A 16,672-nucleotide genomic window follows, 5' to 3' on the forward strand; every position below is an offset into this window, starting at 1 on the left:
GGTACTCTGTGTGTGTACTTAAGATGAGCTATGACTGGCTTGTTTTGTTGAGGTCAGTTTCAGGCAACAACAAAGACAAGATAGGACATAGCTTAAAATTGCATTCTAAATTATCTTGCTGTCTACAATGGTGAAATGTTTTAAAGGGTAGATCTAGGATACTTTAGACAAGATGCTTAACTCCCTCCTTTCAGTTTAATAACTGGAATATCAGCCTGGCTGTTCTACAACATGTACAAATTGTATAGCTGCATTTTTCATTTCAAATTGTTTGCAGCTTGCTGGGTGTACTGGGTCTGGTTGGGATGGAGTTTACAGTAGCTGATATGGTGCTGTGTTTGAGAGTGTGACTAAGTGTTGATAATGCACTCATGTTTTTCCTGTTGCTGAGCAGTGCTTGAAGGGTGTCAAGGCCTTCTCTGCTTCTTGCTCTGTCCCCTGTCCCAGTGAGTAGCATGGGGTGGCCAAGAGGCTGAGGGGGAACACAGCTGGGACTGCTGACCCAGACTTAGCAAGGCAAAAATTCCACACTGACATCATAGACTCATCCTGCCTGGCAATAATTTGTGGGGGGTCTTCCTCCAAAGTAGTCATTGCTTGGAGACTGGCTGGCATCAGACTGCTGCTGGGAGGCAGTGAGTGATTGTCTGTGCTTCGCATTTTCTTTCTCCCCCTTGGCTTCACTCAGTAAACTATTGCAACCTGCAATTTTTCCTAACTTTTGCCCTTCTGATTCTGTTACTGATCCTGCTGTTGGGTGAGTGAGTGAGAAACTCCTTGGGGGCTCAGCAGGTGGTTAAGGTTAACCTGCTGCAGTGGGTCACAGGCATGTTCAGGTGAGATTCTAAAGTGGTCTCAAGTTAAATACCAGTTTTACTGAGTGCTTGCTTCTATTTTTTTTTTCCTGCTTCTGTTGCAGGGTTATTGAATTTCAGTCTTCCTCTAGGTAGTAGCCTAAAGTCAAAGCAAGTAACTTCAGCTTAGTACAGGTACTTGTTGGAACATGGGTATGAGGAATCGGTTCATCTGCTCTTCTGAAACTAATCTGAATCCAGAATTGGTCTGAGGTTGGTGTTACCTTAATCATTTACTTGCACCAAAATGCAAAGTGTTTGGCACTTACTTAGTAATAAATACATCTCATGTGTCCCTGCTAGCATGTGCAGCTAGCTGTACCTTTCCCAGTTTGTAGGAAAAGTACCAATGAGGGTAGGGCTGGCAATTCCAGTTGATCTGAGCTGCAGTGTGCTCTTCTTCCTGGCAGTACTGTAACTGGGAGAAACCCATTACACTACCTCAGGCTGCAGTGGTGATTGAATTTATCTTGGGAGCCATTTTAATTGGGTTGTTTGGTTACTAAATTATATGTCTCTGGAACCACTGTGGCAAGTGCTTACTGCCAGTAAATTGGTGGCTTCATGTAGCATTGGTATGGTTCAGCTTTTTGGGCACAGGGCCTGTGGCAGTCATCCTTAAGTTCCTTGACAAGCTAGTTTGCTTTGCTATGAAATCCCTGGAGCCCAAAACAATGTAGTACTGATGCCTACTGATAATGTGACCAGTAACAAGGTTAACTTCATTATTTCACCCCCCCCCCTTATAAAGGTTACTTTAGGCAATGAGGCAGCTGCTTGAGGGCTCTGTTGTGTGAGCATGCTTTACAGCAGCAAGCAAACCTCGGATGCAGGATCTGGCATCCATCTTTAACCAAAAGAAAGTTAAGGGTATTTTCTGTCTGAGGTAATTCAAAACAGGCTTGTGTTCCTCTGGTTTAGGTCAACAGGAGGCCCCCTCATGACAAAGGAGCACAGCTGTGCCCAAAATCGCCCAAGACAGTTGCAGGCAAGTGTAGAATATGATATTTTTTGCTCTCTTTGCGTACACACAGTTATATCTGGGAAATAAATATAGTAAAAGGTGAAGAAACAGGGCAGCCACCAAACATTGTGCTGCGTGATTAAGACTGGTAACATGCTGGTATGGGTTAATCTTTTGCCACATGTGCTTTCACCACACTCATGGATTACAGAAAAAGATTCAAGTATTTGCTAAACCAAGGGAGTAATGCAGCTGGAATACCAGTTTGCTTTACCATCATGGCATTGTTATTAAAAATAAAACTCCAGCATAATTAAAAGTTGAGGGAATGAAAAAGCATCCCTCAACCATGAAACGATTGTTTTACAGTTAAAGCCACATTGATGTTAGGTGTCAACCCAGGCAGGATAGCTACAGACAAAAGACTGACTGTAGCTTAAAAGGATGCCTGTCTTGGACACATCATAATACCAGCAGCAGAGAATACCAGGACAGAAATAAATATTGATTTTGGGGCAATGTCAACTGCAGCTGTTTGGTGCTGTAATCAGCCATTAAAAGACTATTTCAGGTCTTTAACTTCAGAACAGCTCTTTGCAGGGAGTCATATCCTGAAGTCCTACAGAGCAAGTAAGCCCAGTCCAACACTGCTTTATCACTGGGTTAAAACAGAGGATAAACCCACAAGCTACAGCTCTATTTAAACACTGTTGTCTTTAAATTCCATCTCAAAGATGATTTGAGTTGAGAGGCTGCAAACACCAAACAAAGCATGAATGAAGATGCTGAAGATTATTAAGAGAAGGATAGTAATAGAAGTGATGGAAGGCAGTAGTAGTTCAGCTTAAGACTAGCTTCATGCCCATTATGAGGAAAGATTTACATGTTACATAGTTTTATATATATATATATATAACTGTTTTCTGTTAGGGGATCAATTTTATGCTTGGCTTCTTTTCAGGCTAATGTAAGAGGAAAAAGCAACGTGAAATATATTCTTATTCTCCTCTATGCCTTTGCAAACACATTTGAAGACTAGACAGTAGACTAGACCCACCACTGCTCAGAGCAACAGCTGCCTTAGTGTTCAAAATAGCATTTACCATCATCTGCATCTTCGCTAGGAAGAAAGGCTGACTACGTAGGAGGTACATACATTGTCATGAGATGTGGCACTAAGCTGCAAGCATCCTTAAAGACTTCTTAATGCAAATGCTGTTTCTTTGAAACTAGTTCAAACAGCTAGCTATGATGCATTCTACGTAAATCAAACAATGACTGCAAGTGAAGAGCTCTTTAATTACATAAAAATAGGTCTTTAATTTCACTTCAGATATCATTTTAGACAAGAATTTTCTGTATGGTAAGTCCATGAAAAACAAATGCATACACAACAGAAGTTAAGAGCTCTCAGTGAAGTCACCGTAACATACAAAGTTGTAGTTGAACAAAGCTTCCTATCTGGTTGAACTTCAGCAGCCATCATCGCACACAGTTAAGTTCCTTTAAAAGGTTTTGTTTAAAATAAGAGTTCATTTAAATATCTGGAGGGAAAGGCACTTAGTATTGCAGTTTCCAGAATACGATTTGTTTGTCTTCCCCTCCTGTAATAACACTGTTGCACTGTTCATTCATCCACATGGACATTACGGCACCTGGGGAATGAAAACCAACCAAACAAGTAAATCCAAATGCAAATAGAGGCAATACTCAAGATGATGGAACAGGTCTTTTTGAAAGAGTTTAGGATTATCTGATCATTAGTTTGGCTTACACTGAGACTACATATGCTATGAAGAATGTTAGTTGGCTTCTAGGTGGCTGCCTCTATTCACAGTAATGATCACATGCTACATTGCCTCAGCTGGCTTTGGGTACTTAGAGGGACAATGTCAGTTGCAGTACAGAATGAAGATGGCACACTGGCAAAAAGATTCATGGGGGCAAGGAGAGAAGGTTTTTCTAAAAAGTGGGATTTTTTTCTCTCCAACAGTTGGCCTTCTCTTTTTAGAAGAATGTTCACATTTTCTAGAATATGCCTAGAAACCCACATCTAATCTAATCTATTCTAATGATTTCTCTAGCTACAGAACGATCTCTATACAGGTCAAGTTCCAGAGTACAAGCTTGTAATAGGGAAGTTTGAAGTAACTGTTCGTTAAGTCAGCCTGAAAAAACAAACTGAATAAAACAGTTTCTCTTTTACACAGCCTAGTCAGTAATGTGCTGAAGACTATACCATACATTTAAGAAGCCTATAAATCCCCATCCCAAACTATTTTGCTGGTTAACTTAATTTGTTGTTAGACTCTCAGTCCGGATGGACTTCAACAAAGCCTACAACAGTGCAGTCTATACTAAGGTTAGGGCTATGAGATAGAAAACTGATAATTTTTGTAATGTTGTATGGATTAGAAAAATCCCAGGTCATTTACCTTTGGCCAGTCTTGTAAACAGTCATATATTCCTGCATTGTTAACAGATTTCCTAGGTGGCTCATGGGACCTACTTTTAGTTCTGGTGTTCCAGATAACACATTAAGAACAGCTCACTGACTGTGCAGATGACTCGCAAAATTTTCAATACTAAGGGATCTTCCATGCAATCTGAGAATAGGAATAATTCAGGCATACCTGTATGTCCTTTGAGTCTTTCAGTAACTTTTCCTCCAAGAAGATCCCAAATCAGTAATTCACCAGATTGACTTCCTGATAAGATGGTATTTCCATCCCATTTGAAGCACCTGCAAGCAAGTCTGGAATTAATTCACTCCAAGCTCTTGCATAATGAGAGCTAAATATTTCCAAACTGACTAAGCCAAAAAGAATTGAAAATGATGTACCAAACTGAAGGAAACTCTACTGTCTAACACAACCTTTCTGGAAAGGTTATTCCCCAAACTATTTTGAAGAGTCATGACCCAAACTTGCTTCTCTTGACTGCCCTAGACCAAACCACACCTTTCCCTAGCAGAATGATGGAACTTATTCCTGTATTAGAAAGGGACCCAGTCAGCTGTATATGTTTATGGTACGCAAGGGCTCTCATGAACCACCATTTTCACTTGTGTCACTTCATATTCCTGAAACATTCATGCAAAGAGGACTTTCAGGGAAATAACTGAAGAAAAAAAGATTTAGATACACATTCATATACATACATAGCTATGTATGCACACACAAAAGGAACCAACAAGTGTACCCCATGTATGGCTGCTATGTTTTTACTTCAGTAACTGAATAAGGGTTCCATCTGTTTACCTGATAAACCATAAAGAACTGGTTTGTGGAAAAAAGTGATCCCTCTTCTTATAATAGTTAATATTTTCTTAGATTATTGAAACAAAAAGGAAGCATTGCAAAAGATAAATATTTAAAAAAGATCATTGACAGATGAAACAAGCAAGAGAACTGTCTCTGTTAGAAAACTGGAAGCTGCAAACTTAGCTACAGCACCAGTTATCTTTCATGGATGTGAAAGTGGTTAAGAAAAAACATGAGTTATTTACTTAGATACTTGACTGGTTTTGTCCCAGGTTGGAAAGCTTGATCTTAATGCACACAACATGCTAGAATGTCAGCCTTTGCACTTTAAAAAGCAGTTCAGTAAAACAAAGTTGCCAGTATTACTGTCCCTTCCATTCTGCTATCACCAACCATCAGGTATCTCCAGAGCTGGCCATGCAGCTTCACAATCCGCATGTTGTCAGAATTACCTCTGTGGCTCCTCAGTGGTTACAGAAGAGATAACCATTCCAGTCTGTACATCTATTACTTTAAAACAACAGTCTTCTCCTGTGCTTAGTAGATGCCTGCTGTCTGTACAAAAGCAAACAAAAGAAACAAGAATAAAATAGCATGTTTAGACATTCAGTCCTAGTTACCAAAGCAGTCTGTGATAGAGCATGTTGGATGAGGCATTGCCTGACCTAGGTATTTATAGAGACTTAATTTTTAATGTTACCTAAACAAGCAATGATAAACAAAGTTGGTTTAAGTGTTGAGCCCACTGGTTTACAACTTAGTATGGCCTGGTTTACAATTAGTAACTTCTTTGTAATGGAGATGAGTGGAAATCCAAAACATCTCACCATCCCCCTTAAAGTAGCAATTCCAACAAGAAGGGTGTATTACATGATATGAGGAACAAAATTCCCTTTGACATTCCCAATGATGCATATTAAAAATTGAAATCCAACATACCAGGACTAAAAGCAGCATCAAACACAGTTCCAGAATGACATGGTAACTGGTGCAACGCTGTTGCTGTAGTAATATCCCAAACATTAATGGTACCTTCTTTGGTTCCAGACACTAGTATAGTATTTGCAGCATTAAGGTTGATTGTATTTACCTAAGAAGTTAAACATCCCATGATTCTCTGTTCTTTCACATGAGCCATCTTGATAAAGGTTTTAAACACACATAAAGCAAGCCCATTATCTGCAAGATGGTATTTTGTTTACAAAAAGCTTTTACATTTAATTCTGCAACATCCTTAATTATTATAAATCCTGCCTGTATAAAGTAGAAGATAGGTCTCTTTGATATTATTTTAAAATGCTTTTTCTTTGCAGAATCATAAATAGAAATTACCATTTTTGACTGTTTCTAGTTCCCATGCCCTCCCCATCTAAATGCAAGAATTTGCCCTTAAGGGTGAAATTCTTTACTTTAAAAATATATTCCAGCTGTCAGTTGTTTCCAGTTCCCTTGGGTACAGTTCTTAAATATTATCAGAACTGGTTTAGTATTTGCCTATTATGTGACCTGTTAAAAACCCTAAACATTAATAAGGTTTAAAACACAGTATATTCTAAATATACTACTATAGAATGACATTACAGACTATAAATAAAAGTTAGCAGTTACACATTTATGATTCACTTCACACAATGTGTTTAATATAGTTACAGTGAGATCCACTAATGTATTTCAGAGCATGGTAAAGAACTTTGAGGAATTCTTTTTCATTTGCTTGCCTTTGGCAAATCTACATTAAGAAGAAGCTGTAACAATGCAAATACCTGAAAAACATGAGTCTGTTTCTGAAAACAAAGCAGTAGACAAAAAGTCCCCAGTCCTCCCTTTCTTCCTCTGGAACTTTGTGCTTACAAGCTAAGCCAGACAAATTAAAAAGTCCCCAGGAACAGACCTTGACCAGGGAAGCACAGGACACTGATGCAGGACACATCAGACAAACCCACAAAAAACAAACCAGCCCCCTCCCCTACACACACACTTCCAACAGTACACCCAACCCAATCCTTGTGCTTTAGTACTAGATCTTGACTTTGATTTTAATGAGCAATTAATTTTCATATTTTGAGATACCATATCTCTATCCACATACTTACACTAACTTCATGTTCTAGCTCTGCCAGCAGTTCAAAGCGGTGTTTTTTACTGCTCAAGGTCTCTCCAGGAGCACAGTGCCACACCTACAACACAGATATTTCAGTTTGCTCAAGGAAGCATTAGTATAACCCTGGATGAGTTTCTTCAGTACTGAATTCTCACATTACAAGGAGGGCTGCTCGTGTGAACTCTCGACCTTGCCTGCGTGGCAGAATGCAGCAACAGCAAATGGCACCTGAACTCATTTACCCTAAACAGAGCCACATACTGAACAGGACTATGCTGATTCCAGAGAGCTTATAGAAGCCTGCTTAGGTACATCACTGCACTGAATGTATACTTACCAAAAAGCCATATACATCCCTTCCTGTCTCTAATTTCCAAATTACCTTTCCACCTAACTGTAGGCATGCTCTTTAGATAGCAAGTTCCTGGTCCACTTATCTGATGAACATAAACTACACAACTGAAACATTTCAGAAGCCTATTCTACTCAGCAAACAAAATCACGAGTCAAGGTCACAGAACACTCCAGTTTCTCCTACAAATACAGTTTGCTTCCAAAACCTCTACATTTAGAGTAAGTTAGAAGAAACGAAATTTAAAGTAACACTTCATCTTTGAAACAGTTGAGATAAAGCTAAATGAAGAAGATAGATATTCTAGAAGCAAACCTACTGTGACACTAAGTTATTATTCCAGCACAACAGGTACATCCACTCCAAAGCATTTGGCTGGCTGAATATTATAAAGCACTTAGGGATAAATAGTTACTGAAGTACAACAAACCCATATACAAACCTTCACAGTGGAATCCCAAGATGCAGAATACAAACGCCCATCTTGCCAACAGATCTTACTGACTGCATCATCATGTCCCATTAAGATGTCTTGCTGTCTTCCGAATGCAACTGAATAAAAATATCTAGCAGGAGAAGGTTATAAAGGCAGAAAACTTCAGGGTTTTTTTCTAAATAGATGAAAGTAACTTGGCTTCTACAGTTTCTAACAAATCTACTGAAAATCAAGTGGAAATACACTGCATCTTAACAATGAATTTTTGTATCATTATCTAAAACCATAAGCATAACAACCAAGGCATTCAGTGTAATTCAATAAAGTAAGTAGTAAATACACACATATGATTGTCCCATGAAGAACTTATGACAGTGGTATCTCCTGGTAAGATCAGACAAGATGACAAAGCCTGTAAGAAAGAGAAAAGGAAGTAGTGTTCAATCTCTTACCCTAATGCTTCTGGAGAACAGGAAGCATCTTAATCTTCTATACACACAACATACAGGTGATATATGAACACAAGAAAGCCCAACTTTATAGGTTGGACACTGAACAGCAAGAATATTTAACCCCTGGTATATGTACAGGAGGCACTGAAGTTAAGGAATACGGAACTGATGGAGCTCCCTTTTCAAAATGGTGGTATCTCAAGGACATGGTATGTAATTCCTCACTCAGGAGAAAATGGGTCAGCTCTTAATCTTGTAAGGTACTATCAATTCTAGATGCAATCACCTAACAGAAACTAAAATGAAGGTTTCCTTTGATGTTTGTTCTCCATGACAGCTACTTATCAACTCAGCTCTTTCAAACAACAAGCATAACTATCTAAATCCTGCATTTCTCAACAAGAACATTCCTTACAGACAGATGCTCAGTTACATTACCATCAATGGAAGCAGCAAGGGAAAAAAAATAAAATCAGCCCAGTGCTTCTACTAGTATCACTACTGGTTGTGTTTTACATCTGTTTTAAAAAAGCCAGTAAGATGCTGGATTGTAAAAAGACTACTCCTTCTGGCATTGCTGCAACAGATCAGCACTAAGACTACAGAGAGGAGAATAATAAAGAAAAGGTATACAAGGCCTCCTCATGAAAAAATGACTTTTGGCTTAGGAGTCAAGAGCTCCCTTTTTACAGGCCAAGAAGCAACATATCCTAATTTTGCTTTGACTAAAGCATTAGGAATTGCTGTATCTAGCTTCACCACCTAGTGTGTGCCATGGCAGGCCACAGGGTCTTGATTCTGCACCTTACCTGGGGACCTGTTAGAAGCCACAGCATGGTCTATGTAGGCAACCCCTTTACCTTTTTTGTTCCACCCCCCCAGAGATGAAGGTACAGAGAAGGTTGTTATATCTTAGTATCTTGCCTCAATAAAGGATTGTGAACGTGACAATTGGGAGTGAATCCCTATGACCCAGGTCTGCCCACAGTACTCAAGCACAGAAAATCAAATACAGAATCTCTTTCCAAGGTCTGTTTTAGAAGCAGATTAAAAAAAGTTGCTCAGAGCTTGCAGAGATCACTGCTTATTGAGGAAAGACAGCTCAAATTCACCCAGCAGAAATTCCACTCTGTGTGGTTGGTTTTCCTCTGCTAGTTGACTCACAACCTTCAAGCGTTTGGAAGCAGCAAGGCAATGCTGGGTGTGAGCACATGGGTGGAATTTAAGCTTTGTGATTCTGATCCCAGTGGCAGTTCAAGGTTGTTCAGAAAGACTCCTCTGCTCATGCCAGACTATTTGTCTACTGCAAGCCCTTTCCTGGATAGCAGGGCAACTCAGAACAGAGCTGGCACAGAACTGCAACCATCTAATGTTCCCATGTTTCAAGAATGCACTCTGTCTCCCTGGAGGCCTGACAGAGTCTCAATTCACTCTGCTAAATTATTCATACACAATACAACTGAGTAGGCAGGGGAAGAAAAGAAGCACTGATGTGTACTAAGAGCCATTTTTCTGAGTAGCTTTCAGAAGATTCCCAGTGATCTTGTTTTTATTTTGACAGCAGCTTACCATGTTTGAAAAGGACATGCTTCTCTGGATTTTTTTTGATTCCTTAGAAAACATCTTCAAAGTTGAATCTGGAGACAATGGACAAAATAGAAGATAAAAAGACTGGTTTATATTATAGAAGACAGTAATTTTGGTCCTATCTGAATATTCAAATATCTTACTATGAAAAGTATACATAGGTTTCTCATAGTCTTAAACTCTTTATAAAGCTTGTGACTGGAGCCTGGAACTATCCTGTTCTACACCAGCTACAGACTCCCCCATGCCCATCAAACTGTAAGAACACTCCCATACCTGAAAGGAGAAATTACCACCTTCCCAAGCCTAAATATAGATGATATTGAGATCTTTGAGTCTAAAGTGATCTAAAACTTAACAAGTTTATGTACTTGAAGTATTATGGGAAAAATACCTTTAACTTAGTTTTTATAATAGGAGACTTTCAAAGTGACAATCCAAAAGCCAAACAGAACTAGCCTTTGCATATGAATACCCTCAGTGAGAAGGAATTGAATATGAAATGAAAACAAAGATCATGCATTTGGCAGAAGATTAGGGCTGCTCTTTTCATGACTGTAAAAACCCCAGTGGTTCCATAAATACCACATTTGACATTGTCTTTGCTGTCAGTGAAGATACTAATGGGATTCAATCTTATCTACATTGCAGAGTTTCATGCTATTTCGTTCACAAAACATTAACCTGCATTTACACTCCAGGGTCTAATAAATATCTTTGCAATAATACTTACCCTGGGATGTAGTGAAAACAGAAGACCCATTGCAAGTGACTGCTATTCCAGTAATTGCCCTGTTTAATACAAGGAAGCTTATAGGTGATTTCATAGGTTTTAAAACTTAACTGTAAATTGACTACAGTTTAAATTTGTTATTTGATCTCTGGAAGGGCTAAGACATTCAAGGTGAGTAAAAGCACTACAGTGGTGTTTTATATAACTAGAGACCAAAATATATCTTGATATGAAAAGTGAAACATCACTACAAGTTCCCCACACTGTTCTGCAAGAACTTCATCCTCATCAGAAAGGACATGCCCAATGAGAGGACAAATAGTTTCACACTGAGTCTTTCCAATTTGGGATTAGCTAAAGAAAGCCGTCAGGAACCTGCCTACAAGCAGATACTGAATACCTCAAGTGTCAGGAATCAGAACTTGCATGTCTTCTCAACTTTGACAGTGGCAAAATCACTGTAGTCTAGATATTTAGATATATAGCTTATATTAGGGAGTTAGTTGTTAGGAAGCACAGAGAATTCTGCACAGCCAAAATTCTGCTACGCAGACCTACTTCTAGTTTTTCTCAGCAATCTGAAAGAAAAACCCAACAAAATCCACAAAACAAACAAACAAACAAACAAGCTCCCACCAAGCAAACAAAGGATTGGAAACTGAAATTCAGTCTGTTTTCAGGTTCTGGATTTCCCTAACCCTAACAACCTGGTACCAGAGGCCCTTTCTCACTACAAGTATTACCTTGTTTTCTGGACAAGAGAATGTTTCTTTTCTATACTGTTTACAGACAAGAAAGTAGTTGCACTCAAAGCAGTAAGAAATCCTCCTACTAGTTCAGCCACCAGCACAAGGGATGGGGCCAAAGGAAAATCTTCTTTAAAATATAGCTGTTGTTCATTGTTAGGTATTTTCAAAGTTCACCTGAAGTGCCCTTGCTGACTCAAGACTCCCAAGGAAACCATCGCAACAGTACTTTGATACCTGGATTAACTGAAAGCCTATAGCTGGAGACTTTGCAAGCTGCTCATACAGCAGCAGCTTAAGGTGTACAGTACTTGAACTTAAGTTGTTTTTCCTTAAAAAAACAAATGGAATGAGTAAGTTAGGTCCTCCTGGGGTCATAAAAATATAAATGGAGGCAGAGCAGTTGAAACTAGATGATCTGAAGGTCCTTTCCAACTCTAACCATCATATGATTCAATGAAATTTATCTGGCTGCTGCTATCACAGTTTTAGAGAAGGGTAATCAGTATCTGCTTCAGCTACTAAAATGATATGGAACTTAGCTCTAGATCTGTGTAAGGAACAACAACAACAAACACAAGCTGACAAATACCTTTTCTGGATTGATAACCCAGCATATACTCAGAATCATCTTGTATAATCAAATCAATGAGCTGCCTCACAAAGAAATGTATTTACCTTAAGACCTAACCCATCATTCAGATTGACATGCAGATACTTCCCCTGCCCCAAAACTAAATGGAACAATTTTGATTGTGAAAAAAATAGTACCTACTCTTTGTGAATTTTATATTGCTCATCTAATTTTAGTTTGGCAATGTTGTTCCAAGCAAGTGTTATACTTTCTTCTGTCAAATCTTCAAATGATTCTTCATTTGGAGAAACTGCAATACAATGCCACAATAAAGCTCCATCACAAATAGAAAAAGATTGACTTCAAATAATTAGGTAGCTGAAGTTGCAGACAAAGATGAAAGCACAGAAATCATGGAGAGATCCAGGAATAAGAATTTTTAGCTAAAGTAGAAAGTGACAAGTTCACCAACTTTTCGTCAGATTTCTTCCTGAATGCATAGGCTTACACTGTCAAATATATGTTGGTTTGGGGTTTGTTTTTTTTTTTTCCAAAACAGGGCTTTTAAACCGGAGACTTGAGGGAATACATTTCCAAAATGGAAAAAACCCAAACCAACCAACAAGCCATCAAACCAAACAAAAATACCAAACCAAAAAACCCATAGGCTTTAAGTCATAGAAAAGGAACAAAATTTAGGTGCTTAATGTAAGTTCTTAGGGTTTATTTAGACCAAGCCAATCGATCACCCTAAAGACACCCCTGTTTAAAAACTGAGCAAATCTTTACATCATTTGGAATGCCTGCAGATATGGTCATTGAAGCTGTCATATCAGCTTGATTTTAAAATGTCATAAAAAAGCAGGGATGACAGCCCTCCCATGGCTTCAAAAGCAGAGGTTGAACAGCCCCACAGGAGATCACAGGGACAGAAAGCAGAAGGCAGGACAATGCCTGTATTTCCAAATATGAAATTGGTCTTGCCAGTTTAACAATTAGTTCATGGATTTATTTTGAGTTGGCTTACTGGGAAAGTGTCCAAGAGTTGTATAACAAGATCCTGTGGGAGAAAGATACAGAACTTGTCAAAATTACAAATCCATTACACTGCCAGTTTATCTGTAGACATTTACCTGGAGACTCAGTTATGGAAACATTGTGACTAGATGTTCCAGCCAAGCTTTTCAACTTCGGCATTATCCTTCGAGGATGAGGAATTGTAAACAACTGTTTCGGTGTCTGTCCAAACTCCAAGATTTGTGTCAGCAGAGCTACTTTTTCGTTGGGATCCATAATACTTTCCAAAAACAAGATACTTAATTAAGCCAAATAGGCAAGTACTTTTTCTTCCTTTCTTCCCCTGAAAGCATGGGCCTGCCTGTACAGTTAACTACAGCAGTATAGGCCATCGCAGTTCTTACAAAACTGATTTACCACAGATGTGCAGAACTGTCAGAAGACAGCTTCATAATTTTGCTAATGTATGACAACATGCTCATCAACTAAAAATATAAAGCAATTTTACAAAAGCCAGATTGAAAAAGTTTTCAAGTAACAATCTTTCAACACATGATAAAACCGAGAACCCAATGCTGGTTTTCTGCATACCTGGGAGTATGAAATGGAAGAGCTACACCATTCACGTTCAAAGTACTTTTACAGCCACCAGAGAATCTGGAGGGATACTGAGAAATTCAGCTAACTGCTTTAACAAAACCATTCAGATTCTTTTTAATTACCTGTTTAAATCCACTCCTCCTTCATAAGTTAATGGGTGAAACACTGGGGGGAAAAGAAAGTTTATTTGTACTATGTAGCTATACAAGGACATTTTCTTGCATACATACTATAAAAAAAAAGCTGTATGTTTTACGCAACTCGGTTATATTTAAGCAACTAAGTTATTTCAGCAGGCTACAGAATCTGAGATCTTGTGCTTTAATCCTGGGTTTCTTACCTGAAGAAAGTTTAGGATTTCTAAGAGACTCAGAGTTTCAGAATAAGTCAGTCCTTTCATAAAGGAAGAATTACTTACTTAGGCTTCATTAAATACCCGCCACTCAATAAGGAAAAAAAAAAAAGCACAGTTGCATTAACTGGATATTCTCAAGTGTCCTCAATTTATTATGCTAAAAAAAATCCATGTTGCAGCAGAAGCAGCATACTGTGCATAAAATGGGCTCCCATTTGAGAGGTAAAAATATAGGTGCCATAATTTAAATGCTCATTTACCATATTCAAAGCCTCTGGCACATTGTAATTGACACTTATGGTCACAGCATGAGTGGATGCCAAACCCTGCAAGCCTAAAATACTATTTAAGAACATGTCGGGAAGCATATTAAAAAATCCTCAACAAACCAAACCGAAGAAAACAAACAAACAAAAAACCCACCACAAAATAAATCACATTATCTTATCCAGGAAGTAGAAAGCATTAACTACTGCAATGAAGAGTTGCCTATTCCTTCTCCCCCCCCCCCCCGCTGTAGGAAAGTTGTTTTCAAACTTCTATCTTCAAAAATGCAGACTACCTCAACATTGTCTGTTACTTCCAATCCATCAAAAACATCAAGGCTTCTGGAATAAATACCCTAAAAATCTGACTAATCTTCCTTTACCTTTTCCTTACTGGGTAGTAACACACATAGCTAAATATCAGACTGCTGAATAACTTAATCATTGTTATTACTGTTAGGTCTAGATAAATTAACGCATCCATGTAGCAATCACCCCTTTTGTAAGCATTCACAACGATTACATACATGCCCAGAATAAGATTGCAAGCAGTAAAGCTTTCAACATATACAGGAAGAAGTATGTATACTACTGCAGCTGTATATATGTACACAAGGACAAACTTAGTCACGTACATGATTTTTTTTTTTTCTTTACATTCTTGCTCCTAGAGAGCTTTAGCCCATTGGCCCCTTCTTTCACTTGCCAATTCTCTCTCAGAAGGAGAGGAAAAAATTGCATTGAAATTCTCACACTGCAATTACAGTACAGGAAAGTTAAATAGTCTGTGTAGAAACCCTACAGACTCCCATTTTTAATTGGGAAACGGCAATTCCACACTACATTGCCACACCATGCAGTGCGAGCAAATAACAGCAGTGCTGCAGACCCTTCTGACCTACCATAAAATAGAACAGTTAGGGTTGAAAATGACCTAAAGATCATCTAGTTCCAACCCCCCTGCCATGAGGGTTGTATGCTGTCATCTTAAGTACATCTTCAAAGATGCAAATCACCATGAAAGCAATAGATTTTACTAGATAAGACATTATTTCAGTAACAAAGAACTGCATTTCCTTTAAGGATCAAACATTCAAAGGACAGTTATGAATGCTTAAAACAAATCAGACACTAGAAACACTGTTATTTACCATTCCTACCTAATTAAAGCACCTTTTAATTTGTTTTTATAAAGTATATATTTACCATTGTGAGCTGCAACTGCTTCAGTTCCTTTCTGTTTGTAGCCGAATATTATGTCAATCCATTCATGAAGATGTTCTGATACATACTGACTTTCTAAAGCCTCTCGACTCTTCCGAAGAAAGTCATCAGGACCTGGCAAGAGAAAGAGAAAAGTTAATTGAAGGAGAAGATACACCACCCAGTACTGGTATCCATCTCTGTTTCTCTTCGTTCTTGAGAAAGCAAGCAACCAAAAAAACCCCAACACCCCCCACCAAACCTCAAATTTGCTTTAAAAATTAAACACAACTATTAATTATGTCAATGTTTTGAAGGAAAAATTCCTTCAGAAGAAAATAGAACAGGCATTTCTGAGAGAAGAACTGACATCCCAGGAATCCAGATCATCTTGAATTAATATTCAAACTTCTTGTATTATGAATTATTACCTGACGCCCAAGGGGGAAGCTCTACATCATCAACCATCTTTCCACCCTGCCTTTTTCCCAAGTCCAGCTTCAAACTGTTTACTAGAAAACTAGAATCATTTTCATAAAATTCTGGAATCAACTGAAAAAAAAAATAAAAGGAAGTTTTGAGATTAGCTGGGATTTCATCACTTTAGTACAATACGAAAAAAAAACCTAAATACTTAAATAACTTAATAACTTAATAAAATAACTAATAACTTAAATAAAAACTAAAAGTTACCAAGGTTTATATGCCAAGCCCTAAAGTTGGGTAGTAATTTTTCCAGGCTTTATCCTCTGTCAGTTATGCATGTCTGAAAGTTTCCCCCCATTATCCTTCCAACTACTAGGCAATTTTCAGAGCTAAATTCAGAGCGGCATAAATATTTTTAACATGTAATATGTGACACATGAATCCATAATATGTAAGAATATCTTCAGAACTCTCATTGCATAGCCATCAGTTGAGAATCAAGGCAAAAATACAGAAAACGAGAATGACAAGTTTCAGAGGTTAAGCCAATAATTTAAAGACCACAATAGCTAACCATTAACTATAGACTTTTTTTTTTTTAAGAATCACTATATTAAACTCCTTTATCAAAGGAACCTTATTTAACAGCACCCACTATCTGACAGTTAATCATTCTCTACATATTATACAAGCTATAGTCTACAAGGCTCAAAACCCAAAAACTTCTGTAGTTTAACCTTTCC

General features: G+C 38.1%; 1 protein-coding gene across 6 annotated transcripts in view; it reads right to left on the reverse strand.

Moving 5' to 3' along the window:
• Positions 1 to 3,007: 3,007 nt before the first annotated feature.
• Positions 3,008 to 16,672, reverse strand: part of NSMAF (neutral sphingomyelinase activation associated factor) — a 37,446-nt gene continuing 23,781 nt past the window's right edge. For 3 of the 6 annotated variants that reach the window (XM_057397845.1, XM_057397846.1, XM_057397847.1), the window contains 14 exons: positions 15,935 to 16,055; positions 15,507 to 15,638; positions 13,802 to 13,844; positions 13,196 to 13,359; positions 12,264 to 12,372; positions 10,743 to 10,801; positions 9,992 to 10,059; positions 8,315 to 8,382; positions 7,977 to 8,100; positions 7,175 to 7,258; positions 6,021 to 6,171; positions 5,534 to 5,636; positions 4,452 to 4,561; positions 3,008 to 3,473 (listed from right to left, as the gene is read on the reverse strand). In XM_057397845.1, coding sequence (XP_057253828.1) covers positions 3,379 to 3,473; positions 4,452 to 4,561; positions 5,534 to 5,636; positions 6,021 to 6,171; positions 7,175 to 7,258; positions 7,977 to 8,100; positions 8,315 to 8,382; positions 9,992 to 10,059; positions 10,743 to 10,801; positions 12,264 to 12,372; positions 13,196 to 13,359; positions 13,802 to 13,844; positions 15,507 to 15,638; positions 15,935 to 16,055 — 1,431 coding nt within the window. In that variant the 3' untranslated portion in view covers positions 3,008 to 3,378. Of the gene's footprint in view, positions 3,474 to 4,449; positions 4,562 to 5,474; positions 5,637 to 6,020; positions 6,261 to 7,174; positions 7,259 to 7,976; positions 8,101 to 8,314; positions 8,383 to 9,991; positions 10,060 to 10,742; positions 10,802 to 12,259; positions 12,373 to 13,195; positions 13,360 to 13,801; positions 13,845 to 15,506; positions 15,639 to 15,934; positions 16,056 to 16,672 lie in introns of those variants that run through there. The other 3 variants (XR_008970730.1, XR_008970731.1, XM_057397848.1) reach the window with 3 other exon arrangements.

This window comes from Pezoporus wallicus, unplaced genomic scaffold, assembly GCF_028554395.1.
Source record: "Pezoporus wallicus isolate ANWC-B61680 ecotype Strahan unplaced genomic scaffold, APGP_CSIRO_Pwel_v1 contig_227, whole genome shotgun sequence".
Taxonomy (NCBI): domain Eukaryota; kingdom Metazoa; phylum Chordata; class Aves; order Psittaciformes; family Psittacidae; genus Pezoporus; species Pezoporus wallicus.